Genomic DNA, 20,525 nt, shown 5'->3' with positions numbered 1-20,525 from the left:
TTACCCATAGTACTAGAGTATTCATCAATCTCTCAATGCTGGTCCTTTTAAACTTTGTCTTACCACTGTTCTGCATTAGTTTAGTGTCAGGACCTGCAAAAAAAATCTTTTTGTAATACCAACTTTCAAATGATTAGATCATGATGATGACGATGATGATAAAGATGATGTTGAGGGAGAGGAGGAGGAAGGGGAGGAATTCCTACTCATGTCAAATGTTTCTGGAAAGAAAATAATATGTTTTTCAAAATAATTCCAGTTTTATTAAGAGCAAGCAAAGACCATTATTAAGTTGCATGTGATTTTCAACTGGTGGCCTAAGAACTCTGGAAAATACAGGAGAGTTCGTCTCCTTTAAATAGGATAAATCCAGACAGAATTTGCAGATGAAAGATTTAAGAAATGTTATTTCTCAAAAAAATCTGTGTACGGATATGCTTATAGTTTGAAGCAGTTAAAAATAATTAATTCACAAAGTGAGCAATAATTTGGAAATGTTTAAAAGAACGCAGTAATAAACATAATTCAGAATACGAAGGTCAAAAGTAGAAAGTTAAAATAAGAAATAAAATTCTAGATCTGTTTCCCAAACAGATTTGAGGTGCTTTCACTGGAGAAACCAGAATAATTCCAAACAATACATGAGCAAATAATTGAAGCCTTTATTGTGTATTACACCCTGTATATGTAATGTTTACCTTATGTAAGGGCAAGGATTGTCTTACATCTTGTGTTAGATTTATTTCAGGTAAATACATTATATCATGATACATGTACTAAATGAGTTGTTCAAAGAATTCTAAGAATATTATTAACTTCTTTAGAGGTAGTTTATTAGATGATTAACAAAGGAAAATATTAGAATATATTGTTAAGATATATTCCAGCCCAACTTATGATCTTCAGGCATATGTTCATCTCTGTCCTCCATGTTCTCCCTGCTCTGGTGTTCCTTATCTCAGGGAAGAATGGGCATATCCTTAAAGACTTTCATTTACTTTAAAGACAAACTAAAGCAAAGATTAGGTCTTAGAACAATTCAGTGTCTTGATTTGGAAATTGTACCCCAGTGTCCTATTTCCAGCCACTGCTGTGTAAAGCAGGCCACCCACATTTTCTCAGAATCATTTATTAAAATCATATGGACATTGAGGGTGCGAAATATTTCTTTTATAGTAAAGATCACAAAGGCCAAATGAAGTTTGTGATTGCTAAAAGCTGAAATATTGACAGACCAGTTCTGTGCTAAAAGTTTACATTTCTTAGGCATATATACACACAGAGACTAGCTAAGAATCCACTTAATGGGTTTTTAAGTATTTATTTAAATATATCCACAGATGTTGCTACACACACCTCTTCTTCCTCTCACAGCCACATCTCTTGAAAGAATTTTCTATATTCAACAGTCCTTGTTTCCTCATCTCCTTCTCATTACTCAACACAGTTTCTGGGCCAATCACTCCACCCAAATAGATATAGTACTATCATCAATCTTCCATGCCTTCTTTGACCTCTCATCAGTCTTTGACACTGTTGACTATTCCATCCTTTTGCAACACACTCTTAATTTACCTTGTGTTACAATGTTCTCCTGCTTTTCTTCCTGCCTGTTTGATAGCTCCTTTGTCTCCCACGATGCCCACCCCTCTTTGCCCAGCCATGAAATACTGGGATTCATTAAGACTCAGTCATAGGCCATCTTCTCTTCTTTCTCAATCCACTTTCCCTGGGCAATCTCATCTAAGACCACAACTTCAATTACCATCTATAGGCCAAAAGTATATCTCTAGCTCAGATTGTTCCTCTGAGCTCTAAAAACTCATATATTTAAATTCATAGATTTAATTGCCTAAATGACATCTCCACCTGAATCTTTCTAAGGCCCCCAAGTGGCCCTTGAAGAGCTCAACTTATGATCTTCAGGCATATGTTCTCTGTCCTCCATGCTCTCCATGCTCCAGTGTTCCTTATCTCAGCGAATGGCACCATCATTCATCCAGTTGAGAAACCTAGGAGTCTAGTGTATCTCCATGACTTCCATTCTAATCTAAAGTACCATCATCTCTCAAATGAACTACAATAACAGCCTAGTAACTTTGTCTTCCTGTATCCACTCTATCCCCAACTCAAATCAATATTTTTCCTCCTTCCCCACCACAATCATGCATTCTTTCCAGGATCTGCTATTCACCAACTTTACAAACACTGTAGTAGTCAAGAGTGACTACTTTCAAATTTAACACATAAACACACACCATCTATTTGAAAACTTGCAATGGCCTTCCAAAGCTCTTAGGATAAAGACCAAAATTCTTGATACAGACCACAAGGTCGGACATGGTCCAGCCCCTATCCACATCTCCAGGCACATGTCCATTTCTATCCTCCATGCTCTTCATACTCCACATTGGTCTGCTTAAGTTTTTTTCACCTCATTCTCATGCCTGCCATAGGCCCTTTGCCCATGATGTGCCTTTTAGTTAACTTGCTCTTTCCCTTCATATTCTTGCATTATATGCTCTTGTGAACCCGTGTTCTTTTTTTTTCAGAGCACTTATGTCAGCCTGAGATTATATATTCATTACTACAATTATTGGAGTGTAATGTCTCTGTCACTTACCAAACTGAAAACTACATGAGTGAAGGGACTATCGTGTTTCCCCAAAAATAAGACCAGGTCTTATATTACTTTTGCTCCAAAAGATGCATTAAGGCATATTTTCAGGGGATGTCTTATTTTTTCAAGTACAACAATCTACATTTATTCAAATACAGTCATGTCATCGTCTTCTGGAACATCGTCATAACATACTAAATGCGTCCGTCTGGCTGATGATCTTAACTGGGGCTTTTTTTCAGGGTAGGTGTTATTTTCGGAGAAACACAGGGCATTTGTTTTGTTTGCCATCTTAGTCACACATGAGTAATTAGCATAGTGCCTAACACATCATAGTCACTCAATAAATACTTGTTTAATGAATTAATTTATTAAGTATCTGCTATGTTTTAGGCAATGATCGTATGTGCTTTTCATCTAATATCACAGCTAATGCTTAAAACAAGCCAACAAATTAGGTACTATTATCCTTTGTTCACTAATAATGAAACTGAGACTTAAAGAATTTAAATAATTTGCCTGAAATATTTAGCCTAATAGGTATCAGAGCCAGAATTGGAACCCAGAGATAGCTAACTCTAAAGCTCTAACCACTATTTTAAAAACCATATGAAATAATTCATTAACTCATTAAGTCACTAACCCATTCAATCAAGGTGTGTTTAAGACTGTGACTCATTCAGAGTCTAAATGGGAAATACATGACACATTGAGCAAGGATAATTAGAGGAAGGTTTATTTATAAAGGGTCTCTATAAAAGTGTGCATGGAGATATAGAGGAGGCAAAAGGTTAAGGCAATACCAAGGAGTTAGTAGTAATCAAGATGTTTCTATCTAAGCCATAAGGGAGGAATGAGAAGAGAGAGTGGTTACTGGACTCTACAGGAGAGGGAGGTATGTAGAGTCTGCAGACTTTAGAGGAAGATGACTGTATGTTGAGGAACTCAGTTAGCTTGAAATGACCACAAAGAGGCTGTCTGGAAGAGTAAATACCTTGATCTCAATATTCTTTCTCCCTTTGATCTCTTCCCAGGGATCCCTAATGACAGAGCCCACCTAAAAGCCAAAGTCCAAGGAAATCTATTAGTAACCATACAAGTCAACCTCCCAGGGCAGAGAAAAGAGTGGGAAAGGGTGACAGTAGATCTGGAGGGACAAATGGAAGACACCCAGCACAAAAACCTACTGTGCACCAGGGCTGACTCCTATGGACTCCTTAAATAAATGACTCCTACCCTCAAAAACAAATCTTTCTCCTTTCTTGAGCATAAAAGGAAAGTCATTACCAGGGAGGCATGGCCTAGCCATTAATGTATGAGAACCTCATAAATTATAGATTTGTAAAGTCAAGTCTGTCTCAAGCATATCCTTTGACAGTCCTCAGTGGCAGTTATCATTAGAGCAATAACACACAAAGAATAGTTAATAATTCATGTTGGATACCTTTCATAAGATCTAGGTGTTCACCCGGAACTAGTCCCCCAAGACTTAGGAGCTCTGAGACATTCATCTCTTCAACTTTGACATTGACAAAACCAACCATTCCTCTGCCTGCTATCATTCTAGTTAAGCTTTCTATTAACATTTTTGCCCAGACAAAAGTCAATGCAGACATTCTCTGCTTTACAAATATCAGCCTTGTGAAGGGTTCCTGCCAGAGATCATCCAGCCACATCACAGAAGAAGGTGTTCTCCCACTCCCACTTGCCAAGATCCGAAGAGCAGTACATTTCCCCAACTCTCAGCCAATGGAGAAGGCAATGTACTCTGAATTGATGCTGAAAGAAGGGAGAAGCAAGGAAGGAAGGCAAATAACATTTGTCAAGGTATCCTCTTCCATATGCATTGCCTCAGTGAGCTTTTACAATGACTGTCTGATGTACTTTTTATGATCCCCATTTATAGCAGAGAAAACTAAAAGCGTAGGAAGTTTAGGAAACTGAGGCTTTTATATCCCACTGCTACTAAACAAATCTGAAGCCAGATCTGTCTAATCCAAATTCTGTGAACTTTCTGTTATACTGCCTTAAAGGGAGACCTGTTCAACTTACCACCCCACTTCCCTCTGTGTAGGAGCATTTTCCCACAGAGCCAACCTTATGAAGCAAAACTTGGCCCCTGAGTGGCTCACAGCAGCTGTCCTCGCTTAACATGCTGTAGCTGAACCATAGTCCTGGTTTGTCTTTCCAAACACTATCACACAAATGCAAACAAAATTTTGGGCTACAGCCCATTCATAAAATGAAGCACTCCCATATCTGGGATGATATGGAACAAACAAGGAGGATCCTTTCCATCAGAGAACCTTCAAGAAGTCTCCCCATGATTGAGTAAGAAGGTAAATGGAGGTTCATGTATAGGCTTAGCTCTCTTTTTCTCAGTGCAAGAATGATGCAGATAAAAAACATATGATCATAGGCTTATATCTCTGACAAAAGAATGACAGCATCTGATGAGAGAATTATGAAACCAGATTCATTCCCATATAAAAGCACATGCACTGCCTCATTTCTAGGGATTTCCAAAGTCCTTTCAATGGCAATGCCCCAAGCAGCAAAAGCTTTGCTAACACCCACAGCTGAGAGTATTTAGGAAGAATTGGGACGATGTTTCTAGGTTTGGAATCCTTTTAAGTCTTTAATGAATATTCTGTTGTTGTTGAGGAAAGTCAGTTAAGAAAAACATTCCAGTTTTGATTGCACATATAGTCAACAGGCCCAAAACACATCTTAATTTGGTGTCACAATAAACAGGATTTTTAAAAATCAAGGACTGGCAATTGAAGCCATGAGTACAATTTGAGTGGCTTTATGAAGTGGTGCTACTGTAAGTTTCCTTAGCAGGAGAGTGCCACCTTGGGCCTGTAGAGATAAAGTAGAGCATGGGACAGTGGCCAGCTGGAAGAGTAAGCGGTACCTCCGGCCCTCCCCTGACTTCCACCCTCACCTCCATCACACATAGTCTTTCCAGGACCTGCTATCCTATTGACAAATAGTAGAAGAAGCTCTGGAGTATAAGCAGAAATGATTGCAGGATCTCCAAGAAAGCTTTCCCAAAAGGATTACTTGACCTTTGCAAAGTACAAAAGTAATAGCAGAGCAGGCGGCTTTCCTTCATACTATTTCCACACTTTAAAGCAAGTTGATTAATGCATATAATGATGGGAGATGATTGAGATGGTGTTAAAGAAAGAGAAATCAAACAGTAGGTATCTAGTGCCCCTGAATAATTCAGGTCCAAACATCTTTAGGAATAAGTTCATGATGTCAGTGATTCCTCACACAGTGTGACCACACAGACTATTTCCAGAGCGTTGGTGTCTTCCCCTGGTGCCCTGCACTCTGCAGTCAATTCAGGGGGACACCTCGGGTGAAATAAAAGCACTGTGCTCCTCCAATCTGGAGAGCCTCCGACTGTGACCGTGCATAGCTCAGAAAGGGATTGTCAGAACCGACCCTGGGCTGTTGGCTGTACCTGCAAAAATAACCATTCCGAAACACCAGCTGGTATTTCTCAGGACACAGCCCCTCAGGATTATCTTCTCATTGCTGAGGGAGTGCTTGCTGTCATTCCAAAAGAGGACTCCTGTGAATTTATCTAATTTGTTGTTAGGTGCCTCACATACAGCAATCCCTGTAAAACAAAAAAACAATTTTTTTAAAAAGCCTCTTTATGACTCACCTTGAACTCTCTTTAGAAGCCCACAGTACTTGGTTACCACCTTACTTCTTATATACAGTATACTTTACCTTTTCTTCTAGACTGCACAGTGTTAACATATATACAAGATTGTGCTAAGAAAAATAAGCTAGGGGGTACAAAAATGAAAATCTATGGAATGTTTTGAACGTAACTTTTCACCCTGTCCAAATAAGAATAGAAAGCGAGAGAGTCATGAGATATTTTTTCCTTAAAAAAATAAAAATCACTTATCTCTACTTCTGATTGCAACAATGACTTTGAAAGGATAAAGCAGGGCTGTCCTAAAAGTTTTTCTTATTCCATATCTTTATACTTACTGTGAACTCTCCCACAGGTTAAGATGGCATACTTCCAGTTTCATAACCAAAGTTAATCAGGTCTTTCTAGGCTCATAATCAGAATTTCGAGGGTTCTACTATATTCCACCCCCAAAACACCTGGGCCTTGTTTGCTATATGTGCCTGAGAATGCGTGTGATTCCTTTCAGCTGTTCTATGCTTCTTATCTTGATTAGATTCAGAATTCTGGGGACTCTCAAAGGCACCATATAACTTGCCCCAACCTGGCCAGAAGATGTTTTTAGTTTTTTGTTGTTTTTTTTTAATTCCAAGCCCATTCCAAATCAATGAATCAATTCGTTCCATTATTTCAATAAGAATATACACTTTCAGGGTGGGGTTTCTTTTGATAGAAGAAGAAACCAGAAATAATCTTTCATGGACCCTGTCACAAAATACAATTATTAGATTAAAATACATTTGCACTGCAAACTGTTGGGGGTTTAAATCTTTTCTAAGTAATGAGTATAAAGACTTGAAAGACAGAGGAAGCAAGAAAGGAAAAGAGAGAGGGAAGAAATAAAAAAGAAGGTTGTAGGAGATCCAAACAGGATTCAAGCCAGTCAGGGGATAATTAGTATCTATAAAATTCTCTTTCTCAAAAACAATAAAAATACATTTATTTAATCAGAAGCCAAAAATGGTAGGTTGGAACATAATAAATGGCGTTTGGAAAATTAAAAAGGGAGGCATGTCTTCAGTACTGATTGAAGGGAAAGGAAACCAGCCCAGCCTGGGGAACCTCTGTATTACGGAGTTACAGCACTCACCAAGCATCTTCTGAACTTAGAACATTCTTACATAGGCCCCCTTTCCTTCCTAGGACATCTTTTCCTTTTAACATTCTTAGACATAAGGGACAGCAGCCAGTTTTCACCTGGCCTGATCATTTCTGACCAACCAGATTACTAAGATTAACAGATCTTGCATGAAAAAAACAAAAATAAACAAAACCCTGAAAGAAATGAGTGACTTGTGGCCTCAGGATGCTTTTCCAAATTCCATCTCCCTTTCCTCAGTATAACAAAAATGCTGCCTAAATGCCCCACCACTCAGGCACTCACTGGCGTCTTCCCAGACATCCACTGCTAAACAAGAGAGTGCTGGCAGGAGGATTTGGATGAGGCTAAATAACCTATACAAAGTCACTTTTTATGTGAAAGAAAGTGGCCAAATTCTGGTTGCTCCCCTTATGGTCTATCACTGATATTAAAAAGTAAATTAAAACTGATTTCAACTGGCCCAAGTTGTTTGGACAATTACATTGTGAAAGAAGAGACCTTTTTCTAAATTCTAAGAATTCAATATCTTTTTTTCTTGACCAATAATTTTCATTCCTAAATTTTGTCGAACCTTGAATTGGTGTCACCAGAAAAATCTACATAAAATAACGGGTTGACAGCAACCCTTAAAACTTATTCCAGTTTCTTGACCCAAGACTCAATTTCTCAGACTTCAAACTTGGCCACCAAAAAAAAAAAAAAAAAGTGCTTTGGGCAAAAACAACATGATACACAGTCCCTGCCAATAGGAATATAAAAAACAGGCTCATTTGATCATTTTTTTTGTTGTCGCAAGCAAAGACTGACATGGAGGCAAATGCAGCCTTGGACACGTTGGCTTACTCCTCCCTGGCCCCAAGGCTCATCCACTTCTGGCCTAACACCAAGGGTGTGCTTCTAGACAGGCACAGGCAGTAAGGCCAAGGGGTTCTGCCCAGGTTCTTGGAGGCCAAGCCCCAACTCAGCCTTTCTCGAAGAGTGTGGTCCCAGTGATTTAAGTACTAAATACAGGGCCCAGTCAAAACAAAATGGTGGGAACCAAGCCAAACTACATATTTTATCTTCAGAAATGCCAAGCTTCCTGTTAGTGTAAGACACAAGCTTTCCAATTTCTTTTCAGTCCCTTTCCGAAAGGGGTGAACAAGTTCCTTAGAAGGGAGCACTGTATTCACTTCTGTATCCCCATAACCTATCAGACTGCCTACATAGTAGGATCTCAAGAAATATTTGTTGGAGAGATGGATGGAAAAAAATTTCAGATGGTTTCAAAAGAGAGGTTGGGAGATGAGATAGGTATTAGAATAGATCTAAGAATGAAAGAATATTTCATGGTAATATTCATGGGCATATTTCCATGGTAATAATGATAAATGGGGATTAGAAGACATAACAGTCCAGCCACAATGAAGAACTTAGATTGATCTAATTCTAAAGGGTTAAAAATAGATCTGAGAACACTGAAATCTAGGAATCTTAAAGTACATTAAAAACAACCAGAAATATATCCCAGACGTAAAGCATAAGAAGGACTAGGGAAAAACTTCAAAACCCTTCTTCTTTTTGCTAATTGTATCAGAGAAAAGTAACAGGCAATAAACAGTCTGACAATGGATCAGAAAACTGTTTAGGAAAAAAATGGCATTGTTTCTCACATAGTTATTCACTAAAAACAGGCTTGGAGCACAAAGTCATTTTCAATGGGCAATAAAACAACTGGGGAAATATCATGTCAATAATGAAGTATAAATATAATCAAACTAGCCAGTCACATTTGTTTGCCTTCTGAAGAGAACACACATGAAAGCAGATAGTAATTCATCCAGTTCACGATCACACAGAAATGCCCTAGACCCATGCTAAACAAAATCCACAAGATTTCATTCTGGACCTTCCTCAGCTCTCTAAATTTAGTCGGGTAGATTGTTCATTCATGAGCAACCTAATAACCTTTGCCTCAAAGTGGAAATCTGTAGCTTATCATGAAAATGGAGCTCAGTACCCAGTACTCCATGATTTTCCAGAGAAGTTGGCTTCATTTCTCTAAGTATATTATTATTAGCAATATTTCTTGATTACCCACATTGCAACTTTTCCATAAGAGAAATTACCTATTGAATAAGACGTCATTATTGCTGTTCAAGAGTTTCTCCAGCCAAGAGCTTCTTAGAGTTTAGGATATTGCCCACTACTGTTGCCCTGATAATTGTGATAAATATGTGGCTTTTTCTTAGAAAGAAGAGTGTCACCTTCTTGTTTTCTAAAGCCTGTTTCTTCTTCAACCATCAAGCCTCAGCCACCCATCATCACCACCATCATGATCACATCAACAACAGCAGTAAACAGGGAAGTTATTCTTCCTGTCTTTACATGGAATCTGGGTCTCAGGCAGTCACATTAGCTATGCTGTTGGGCTGTGCTTCTGTCCAGGTGAATGGGAAACCTCTCTGGTAGGTAAAAAAAATTAAAAAAATAAAATAAAAAATAAAAAAGTCACAGGATCCTAACCAACCCTTTTTGTTTTGTTTTGTTTTGTTTTTAACCAAAAAGAGATGCCTGTTTTTCTGTGTTTTAATTGCACACATGCTATTCTTTAGAAAGGACCACAAAATACACAGGATTCCTGAAATAAAGAGTCAACCTTTCCCCAGTTCAGAACTCAGTATTAACAGTCATACAAAATATGTAAACTTGTCATAAGTTGCAAAAAACAGATCTCAGTCCAGTCAGTAACAATATGCAAAAGATTCTTAAACGCATTTGGACAATTCACATCCGGGGCTTTCCCCAAGGCATAAAAATGTCCAGTTTACAAATGTATAATTGACAAGAATTCCCAGTTACTTATTTGAAAAAGCTTATCAATTCCCGTAAGATATTAGCATGAAAAATCAAGGCCCACTGTATTTTTATACTTGTTATGATATTAGATCAAGTTATGAGTTTTCTTATAAAGTTCAACAGACTATATATCAATTTTTTTCTAATGTTTGAAATATACAAAAATATTTACATGAGAACTTTCCAAGTAAATGGACTTACCTACCGAAACTCAACTCTATCTTGTGAGTACTGGTCTCTATGTTTGGTCAGCTCTTCTATAAACGCTTGTCAGGAATCCTTACATTCAAGATCACTGAGAACACTGCTATTTTTAAAAAATATGATAATGCCATCTGAGTTCTGGATGGACTTGATCTGTGGTAATTAATTTTATGCCTTTAGGTTTACAATATTCTTATAATTTCTTACCCTACCTTATAATTTCCTAGCCTGATCAGGAACTAAGCTTTCCTATTAATCCCTTCAACTCTCCAATGCTACCTTTCTGCTTGTAGTTTAAAGTCTCTCAGCCCCTTTGACTGCTTTGCCAGTAGTCCTGGGTTCATATTATGGCTTCTCCATTTAGTAACTATCTGACACTGTGAAAGTTACTCAATTTAGCTGGATCTCAGATTCCTTGCCCATAAATTGGAGGTAATAATAATCTCTTCCTCCCAGGGCTGTAAGGATTAATAAAACTGTATACAATCACTTAGCATGGTGCCTGGTACATACTGAAAAATGTTCATACGCCAATACCATGTTTAGTGCCTGAGAGCTTTAGGATGTTTACTTAATAAAATGTTTCTTTGGGAATGAGCACATTTTCAAGTGCGTCTTCTCCCCTGGACTATAAGCTCTATGAAAACAAGGCCTGCATCTGACTATTAACTACTGTATTCCAAGCCTTAGTAAATCCCTAGGTATTGCGTTAAAGATATATTTACTAAGGCATTTTTTACATAACTAGAACAAATAATCCTAAAATTTATATGGGACCATAAAAGACCCTGAATACCCACAGCAATCCTGAGAAAGAGGAACAAAGTTGGGGGTATCACACTACCTGATATCAAACTATACTATACATGGCTATAGTAATCAAAATAGCATGGTACTAGCATAAAAAACAGACACATAGATCAATGGAACAGAATAGAGAGTCTAGAAATAAACCCATGCCTATGTGGTCAATTAACACATGACAAAGGAGGCAAGAATATATGATGGGGTAAAGACAGTCTATTCAATAAATAGTATTGGGAAAACTGGACAGATACATGTAAAAAAATGAAACTAGACCACCTTCTTACACCATATACAAGAATAAACTCAAAACAGATTAAAAACGTAAATGTAAGACCTGAACTCCTTGAAGAAAACATATACAACAAACTCTCTGACATTGCTCTTACTAATACTTTTTTCAGGTATGCTGTCTTGGACAAGGGAAACAAAAGAAAAAATAAACAAATGGGACTACATCAAACATCAATGGGACTACATAAAAAGCATTTTTGCACAGCAAAGGAAACTATCAACAAAATGGAAAGACAACTTATTGGTATATCCAATATGGAGTCAATATCCAAAATTTATAAAGAACTCATGCAACTTAACACCAAAAATCTAACAATTCAATTAAAAAATGGGCAGAGAACCTGAATAGACATTTCTCCAAACAGGAAATAGAGATGGCCAATAGACATGAAAAGATGCTCAATGTCACAAATTATCAGAGAAATACAAATCAAAACCACAATGAGATATCACCTCACACCTGTCAGAAAGACCATCAACAATAAATTAACAAACAACAAATGTTAGTGAGGATGTGGAAAAAAGGGAACACTCATGCACTGTTGGTGGGATTACAAACTAGTACAGCCACTATGAAAAACAGTATAAAGGGTCTCAAAAATTTAAAAACAGAACTACCTTATGACCCAGAAATCCATTTCTGGGCATTTATTTGAAAAAATCCAAAACACTAATTCAAAGATACATGCACCCCTATGTCAAACTATATCAAACTACTATAGCACAATTTGCAATAGCCAAGATACGGAAGCAATCCAAGTGCCCATCAATAGATGATTGGACAAAGAAAATGCAGTACGTATATGCAATGGAATATTACTCAACCATAAAAAAGAATGCTTTCTTACCATTTCCAACAATAGGGATGGATATAAAGGGTATTATGCTAAGTGAAATACGTCAGACAAAGAAAGACAGATGTCATATGATTTCACTTACAAGTGGAATCTAAAGGACAAAATAACAAACAAACAAAACAGAAACAAACTCATAAATACAGAGACCAAACAGATGGTTACTAGATGGTGAGGGGGTCAGGGGGCAGGGTGAAAAAAGTGAAGCAATTAAGTACAAATTGGTAGTTACAAAAAAGTCACAGGGATGTAAAGTAAAACACAGGGAACATAGTCAATAATATCGTAATAACTTTGCCTAGTGCCAGGTAGGTACTAGACTAGCCAGGAGGAACACTTTGTAATTTATATAAATGTCTAGCCATTATGTTGTACTAATATAAAATAATATAAACTAATATAAAATAATACTGAATGTCAACTGTAATTGAAATTTTTTTTTAAAAGGGGAGTAAAGGTGAAGGGGAATAAAAGCTTCCAATTTCCAAGTATAAAATAAATAAATCATGGGGATATACTGTACAGCATAGGGAATATAGTCAATAATATTGTGATGGCATTGCACAGTGTCAGATAGTTGCTGGATTTATCAGGGTGATCACTTCTTAGGTATATAAATATTGAATAACTATGGTGTACACCCAAAACTAACATAATACTGTATATTAGCTATATTTTAATAAAAATCTTTTCAAAATGATACGTTTACTAAGTGAACCAACAGGTGGCCGAGTAAATGAATGAAAGAAAAGAATGAATGAAAGATCATGCCATGCCAATGGAGGCCACCAGCAAGATACTGTCCTTTGGTTTAGAAGTAAAACTGGGGAGGCAGGGATACCTATGAGAGATACCCTGAGGCCCTTCCCATCTCAGTTTTGACCCTGGTGTCCCCAGTTTGGAGTTTTCAGTGGGGATTTCTCTGTGGATAGGAGTGGGACACTCAAGTCTTCAGACACTTGGAAGATACGCACGTATGATACAAGAACAGAATACTGTAATTTGGTGCCAGAGAAAGCATTTTGGCAAGTCTCTGGAGAAAAACCACACAGTAACTAGAAACAAAAATAATGCCATACTCAGATTTGCCCAGAAGTCACAAGCTAAAGATATACTTAGCCCAGACAGGCACGCCTCACATGTGTGTCTCATCTACATGAACTTGCCATAGCTGGGCAGGCCATTTCCAAATGTACACAATGCTGATATCATATTTTTAATTTAAACAAAAGAATGCAATATCTGGTTTTGATTCCCACAACTCAGGGAGTCTTTTTCTAGTCACCAAAGGAAACCCTGAAATCTATTGATAATCTATTATGGCAATGGTGAGTAGAGGAGACAAAAAAAAGAGGAACGAGGAAAAGAATGGGGGAGTAAAAGTACCAAAAGAAACTTGAAAATACATGTGGAGATAGTTTATAATTCTACATACTTCATATTGCATCTTGTGCTTAGTATGTGCCTAATAAATAGACTTAATAAATGAATATGGAGCGATGACAAACAGAAAAGATAAACAGAAAAAGAGACAATGCAGGTAGAGAAAATAAGAGTGAAAGAGGAAAATGAAAAGGAGAATAGTAAAAAAAATGGAAAAAAGGAGGAAGGAGAAAAGAACTTGTAAAATGGGGTAGTTAGAGAAATGTGTGTACGTAGTGTACAGTATGTGAACGTGTGTGTCAGAGAGGCAGAGAGAGATCGAAATTAAAACATGTAAACTAGGACTTGGAAAGAAAAAAAAGGGTGGGAGGGAGTTGAAGGCTATAAGAGAGCAACAGTAATTGTGGGAAGGATTTGGGGTTTGTTAAGTGCCCAACTCTTTCAAAAACTTTTCATACCACATCTTGTGTCACCCTCAGGTCTTTAAATTTGGCTGCTAACAGGGGAAATCCAATTTGTATATTATATCTAATTTATTTCCCCTTAATGCCTCTATTCATTCTTCAGATGCTTCTTTGGAAACAAAATAAAATCACATTCTAATAGGCTAAACCCATAAAACATCATGTTGTCTTGAACAATTTTAAGGTAGATTGAAATTCTACCCAAGATTTAAGAATGAAAGAGTATATTTAACAGAAACCTGGTTCTTAACCCTGAAGCGTATCAGCCTCATGCATTTGGCATTATATGTTCTCTGAAAAATAACCAGTTATAGAACAGATAGGTGTGTGTTGCCTTTATTTGAAAACAATGATACATTAGAGATTTGGTGAGTTACCTATGCTGTGTGAAGCAAATTCAGACCACATCTAATAAATAATTATTACTCCACTTGAAAAACAAATTTTATGAAGTACTAAAAGAGACTCTATTCATATACAAATAAGTCCTTTAACCTTTCAGGATATCCCATCTGTAAAAAAGAAATTATTTCAGATGAGAAAGTGGTTTTTGCTTCAGCCTGCATAACACCACTTGTATTGGTTTAAATTGGGTTTCTTGCATTAAATTATGTTTGGAGAAAGGATTTTGAAGTAAAGGCCTTATAAAACCACCACAGCAGATGATCCCTCTCCCAGCCACCCGCTCTCTTGAAGAAGGGGACCCACCTCTCTAGCCCTGTCCTACAAGGCCCCATCAGGAAGCTTTCTCCTCACCCCATCATTTCATAGGCTATTCTCAATCCCTTTATCTTAGGCCCTTCCTTTGCTCTCCTATGCCTTTCTGGGAACTGATGGTGATCCTGTCCCCTGTTCTCTGACACTTGGGACCATATATTCATGCATTCAGCAAGTACTTATTGAGCACCTACTATGTGCTAGGCACTGTTCTAGGAACTAGGTATATCTCAATTGCAAAACAAAGATCACTGTGCAGCTTACACAGCAGCAGTAGAGATGGACAATAAATAATAAACTTAGAAAATAAGCAAGCTATAGAGCATGTCAGATGGTGGTAAGTGCTATGAGAGAAAGAAAAAGTGGAGCCAAGTAGGGGCAATTGAGAGACAAAAACTCATGCTGAGAAGGAGGAATCTTGGCCCCATTACTGGGGTTCCATGTAAGAAATCCACTTAATCCAGGCTGGACCTTTATCCACTATCTTGGCATTGACCTATGGTCAGAGTTCTTGGAGGGTAGCAAAGACAGTTAGCACTCAACAAATACCCATACTTGTTATTTCCCAGGGTCCCTCGGTCAGACCCATGTGACTCATGCTTGCCAATGAAATGTGAGAGGAAAAAGCAGTTAAAAGTTAGTTTGCCTCTTTCATCTCATCCTTACTCTGATATGCTGACCTTAGAGGCCACTAGTCTAGGCACCATGGCTACAAGATAGAGAATGCCACCCAACCTGCATCAGAATGTGACATGAACAAGAAATAAACTTTTACTTTTTTATTCCACTAAGATTTGAGGATTTTCTGTAATTGAATCATAGTATGGGCTATCTTCATTAATACCTACGAAAGAAAGTGAACTGGGTAATTATATCCTTCGTCTTCTGCTTTTTGAGGAAAAAGAAAACTAAAAATCATCAATTTTTACCTCCTCATAGATTCATGGAGGTATAAACGTACAGTTCTGGCAAGAAAGAAATGAGGAATGGTAAATTATATTTAGGTTGCCATTTTAGGACTCCATAAATATCCTACGAGGTATTTTAAGCAAGTATTTTAATTCACAAACACAACTTACTTTTTTTGAATTCATATAACAATAAAATTTCATTGAAAAAATTAGTAGAAAATTTATAATTTGTTCTAATCTAATCAAAATATTTGTTGAGCCATTCAAAGTTTCCTGGCTGTTCCCCAACTTAAATCTCAAATTAGAGGAATATTTGTTTTCTGTAAACATTTTTTATAACAGAGCTATTTTTGTTTTTTCTATATATTTAAAGAAAAACATTTTGGTGGGGGGGGATATGGGAGAACAGTGCGCCTCTCCAGGACCCATCAGCTCCAAGCTGCCAGCCCCCAACCCCGCCATGGAGGGCGCAGCCCAGCTCCAAGTCCAGCCACTGTCCTCAACCTTCAGTTGCAGGGGTACAGGTCACCATCCCACGTGGGAACTGAACTGGCAGCCCGGTCGTTGAGAGATCGTGCTCCAACCAACTGAGCCATCGGCTGCCCCCAGAACTTTTTTTAACAAAGATTAAAATACTAACAGAATCCAGATGGAATTTACAAGTAAATGCAAAGCACAGACAATATAAGCTCTAAGCTGTGCCTTTGTCGTGTGAAACTTTATAATGTAAATTTGCCTGTGTTTAACTCATAGGATCATGCTAAGACCCTTGTCCACATTTTCTTTTAGTGGACTCTAAGGAAAATATTTTGGAAGGTAGTCTCAAACTAATCAAGATTCATTAATAAATAAAATCAATCTGTATGGAAATAATGATATTCAGGGCCTAGCATACAAGTGTGTAAAGCAAGAGTCCATTGAGGGGTGGCAGGAAGGCCGTAAAGATTCTCCTACAGCTTGTCGTGGTGCCTATAGTCCTACCATTAATGGCTCTTTCCTTCAGCTCTTAAAGGATTTTGTTCTCTATGACAGCTTTAACAGAAAAGAGCAAAACAGCTGGAACATAACAGGCAGAGGAGACCATGCTGAGGAGGAGCGGACTGGGTTGAATGGTGTGAAGATGTTGATAACAAAACCATGATCTAAAAGGACAACAGCTGACCAACTGAGTAATAAATCAGAATATTCTTCCTGAACACCAGCTGTCTTTAAGACATAAGGTACTATGCATGATATAGAAATACATAAGGCAAGATTACTGTCTTCACGAAGTTTGCAGTCTAGTGTTTGTTATTTATTATAGAGCTAGAGAATGAATGGATGGCTAGACCTAGAGCTTGAAATGTGTGGCTGATATTCATCCTCAGCAAGTCTTCACAGGGCTCCAGGGAGGCCGAGGTCAGGCAAGTGAAGGGTATTGTGGGATGAAAGGGAACAAGAGGTAGAGAAGAGGAAACAAGAATGAAATGAACGATGAACTAATAAAGTCATTCTCCCCTTGGTAATCATTTTTAATCTTTAGTGTGAGAAGTGATTACAGGCTTTGATGCCTGGAGAATTTTATGTCCTTCCACCAAATGAAAAAGAACAAGAAAAACAAAAATTGGTTTTCAGATAATAAGTTTGTTACTTTTTTTGTTATAAAAGCTTTTTGATTTTGAGGGTTTTGTTTGTTTGTCTGTTTTAAACACTTACCATCAAATTCTGCAAGTCTGCTAATATCTGCTCCAAGCTCTGAGGTAACTGATAATGCATGGCGGACTTTAAGGTTCGTTTCCCTGTGAAATTAATAGACATGATGTGAATTTTCATATGGAACAGCCCAACAGGATCTGACACAGAACAATCAGGTTGGTGAAGCACATACAAAATCCAACACAAGAGAGTCAAGAAACGCCCTTTGAGTTTTAGTCACATCTCTTACAATGAGGACAGGGCTTTGCAGGGTCCTAAAAATCGGCATTCCACCCACAGCATATCTGTGTAACAACACAGCAATCTGTTTTGCTATATGAAAGAACAGAGGACATAATAAATATGGCTTCATTCGAATCTACTCAGACATCATGCATGAGTTACAAAACACATTACGGACGGAAACACAGTTGACAAATAAAGGAGGCCAGTATCACTCCAGAGTCTACTATCTACGTAGGAGTTTACTTGCAAAAGATGGTCATGGCTAGTTTCACAGTAGGTGAAATTTAAAAAGGAAAAGGCACACAGTTTTCTTTTTCTTGGAAAATCAAGCCAAGCATTCCATAAGTCTAGAATCAAACAACCAAACAGGAACTCAGTGGGTCACAGTGAGCTGGTCATCTTCTTCCAGGCAGGACCATACATACATCCTACAGATGGCTGCTCTCTGGTATTCATGAAATGACCAGCAATGAAAGTTCTATGACCACCACTCACATCTTGTGTTTAAGAGCTTGCCATGCCAGTTTTCTCACTGAATTCAACCTATTCTCTTCTACTATAGCTTAAGATCATCTGTCAAAGTTCTGTATTTTATGGAAATGTTTATTAGTGGGTTCATTCAGTCAAGAAATATTGATTGAATACATACCATAGTCACCCATGATACTCAATGCTGCCCCACAAGAGTTATTGTCCTCTTGAGGGAAACAAGTACCGTGTTTCCCCGAAAATAAGACCGGGTCTTACATTAACTTCTGCTCCAAAAGACTCATTAGGGCTGATGTTCAGGGGATGTTACCCTAAAAAATCATGCTAGGGCTTATTTTCCGGTAAGGTCATATTTTCGGGGAAACATGGTAGTAGGTAAAAAAGCAAATATCACCTTCTGGAAGTAAATGCCAAACCATGAAATTATGAAATTTGGAGAACCAAGAAGCAGATAGATACCTGAGAGAGCATTTAACCTAAACTTCCCATAGAAGAGTTTCACAATGATGTTAAGACAGTATGAACCCCATAGGAATGCTCATTGATGAAACAGCTTTCTGTGGGAAACACTAAGTTGGATGTATAATTGAAGTTACTTTGTATAAAAGTAGTATCAGTGATCAAAATCTATTAATTCGTAGGAGGTAGAGATGAGTAGGGAATGAGATAGCCAAGAACTTCATAATTAAGGCAGAAATTGAGCTGGGCTTGATGGACCAGAGTGAGATAGTGGTGTTGAGGTTAAAGGACTAACGTGTGCATTCATTTAAACCACTTTTCAAATACTAGAAACCGTCACACAAACTAGGCCACACAGTCTCATTCCTTAATCCTACTCAATATATCATGTCACATTAAAGTTTTTTTTATCATTTTAAGTTACTTCCTCAGGACTCTCTCTAATATCTCACTTCCACCTTCAGATATAGAAATCAAAGAGGGAAAATAATCACACATAGGCCTATGATAAAAATAAAATGTATATTTTTCAAGACTCCTGATTAATACCTTCAGTGTCACGCCATATTCTTAAGACTTTAACCTGCCTAAGTATCTTGATAAATTTCAGAATGATTTTCAGCATAAGAAATAATACAGAAACATCCTGTATAGCCTTCATTGTTTCCCCAATGGTAAAATATACCAAAAACGATATCACAATATCACAATAAGGATACTGACATTGAATCAGTCAAAATACAGAGCATTTCCATCACCACAAGGATTCCTCAGGTTGTCCTCTGTAGCCACACCCATTTCTTTGGCTCCTCTAACCCATCTTTAACTCCTGGCAACCACTAACCTGTTGTCCATTTCTATAATTTTGCCATTTCAAGAAGATTATAAAAATGGACTATTATAGTACGTAACTTTTGGGATTGGCTTTTTTTACTCAGCGTAAGACTCTGAAGATTCATTCAGGTTGTTGCATATATCAATAGTTCATTCCTTTTTATTGCTCAGTAGTATTCCATAATATGGATATACCACAGTTCATTCAACCATTCACCTGTTGAAGAGTATGTTAAGTTGGTTCTAGCTTTGGGATGCTACAAATGAAGCTGCCATAAACATTTGTGTACAAGTTTTTATGTAAACACAAGTCTTAATTTCTCTGGGATAAATGCCCAGGAGTGAAATTGCTGGGTTGTATGGTAGTTGCATATTTAGTTTTTTAATAAACTGCAAAACTGTTTTCCAGAGTGATTGTAACATTTTACATTCCCCTTCAGCAATGTGTGAGTGATCCTGTTTCTCTACATCCTTGCCATCATTTGGAGTTGTTACTATTTTTTCATTTGAACCATTCTGATAGATATGTGGTGATTACCTTATTGTGGTTTTAATTTTAATTTCCTTAATGGCTAATGATGTTGAATTTTTTTTCGTGTGCTTATTTGCCATCTGCATGTCATCTCTGGTGAAATGTTCCTTTATATCATTTGTCAAGTTTCTAATTGAATTGTTTGTTTGTTTGTTTGTTTTTACTGTTGAGTTTAGAGCATTTTTCTTACATTCAAGATACAAGTCCTTTGTCAGATAGATGGTTTGCAAATATTTTCTCCAAGTCTATCGCTTTTCATCCTCTTAATAAGGTCTTTTGTTCAGCAAAACCTTTTAATTCTATAAAGTCCAGTTTATCAAATTTTTCTTTTATGGGTCATGAATTTTGTGTGAAGTCTAAGAACTATTTGAGTTGTCAA

General features: G+C 37.4%; 1 protein-coding gene across 7 annotated transcripts in view; it reads right to left on the bottom strand.

Annotated features, from left to right (window-relative positions):
• ATP8B4 (ATPase phospholipid transporting 8B4 (putative)) overlaps positions 1 to 20,525 on the bottom strand; it is a 197,608-nt gene that overhangs the window by 87,468 nt on the left and 89,615 nt on the right. For all 7 annotated transcript variants that reach the window (XM_074327762.1, XM_074327761.1, XM_074327760.1 and 4 more), the window contains 3 exons: positions 17,608 to 17,690; positions 6,096 to 6,254; positions 5 to 93 (listed from right to left, as the gene is read on the bottom strand). In XM_074327762.1, the coding sequence (XP_074183863.1) occupies positions 5 to 93; positions 6,096 to 6,254; positions 17,608 to 17,690 (331 nt within the window). The remainder of the gene's footprint in view (positions 1 to 4; positions 94 to 6,095; positions 6,255 to 17,607; positions 17,691 to 20,525) is intronic.

This window comes from Rhinolophus sinicus, linkage group LG03 (genome assembly GCF_036562045.2).
Source record: "Rhinolophus sinicus isolate RSC01 linkage group LG03, ASM3656204v1, whole genome shotgun sequence".
NCBI classification, from domain to species: domain Eukaryota; kingdom Metazoa; phylum Chordata; class Mammalia; order Chiroptera; family Rhinolophidae; genus Rhinolophus; species Rhinolophus sinicus.
This window is presented reverse-complemented; position numbering and strand designations above follow the sequence as displayed.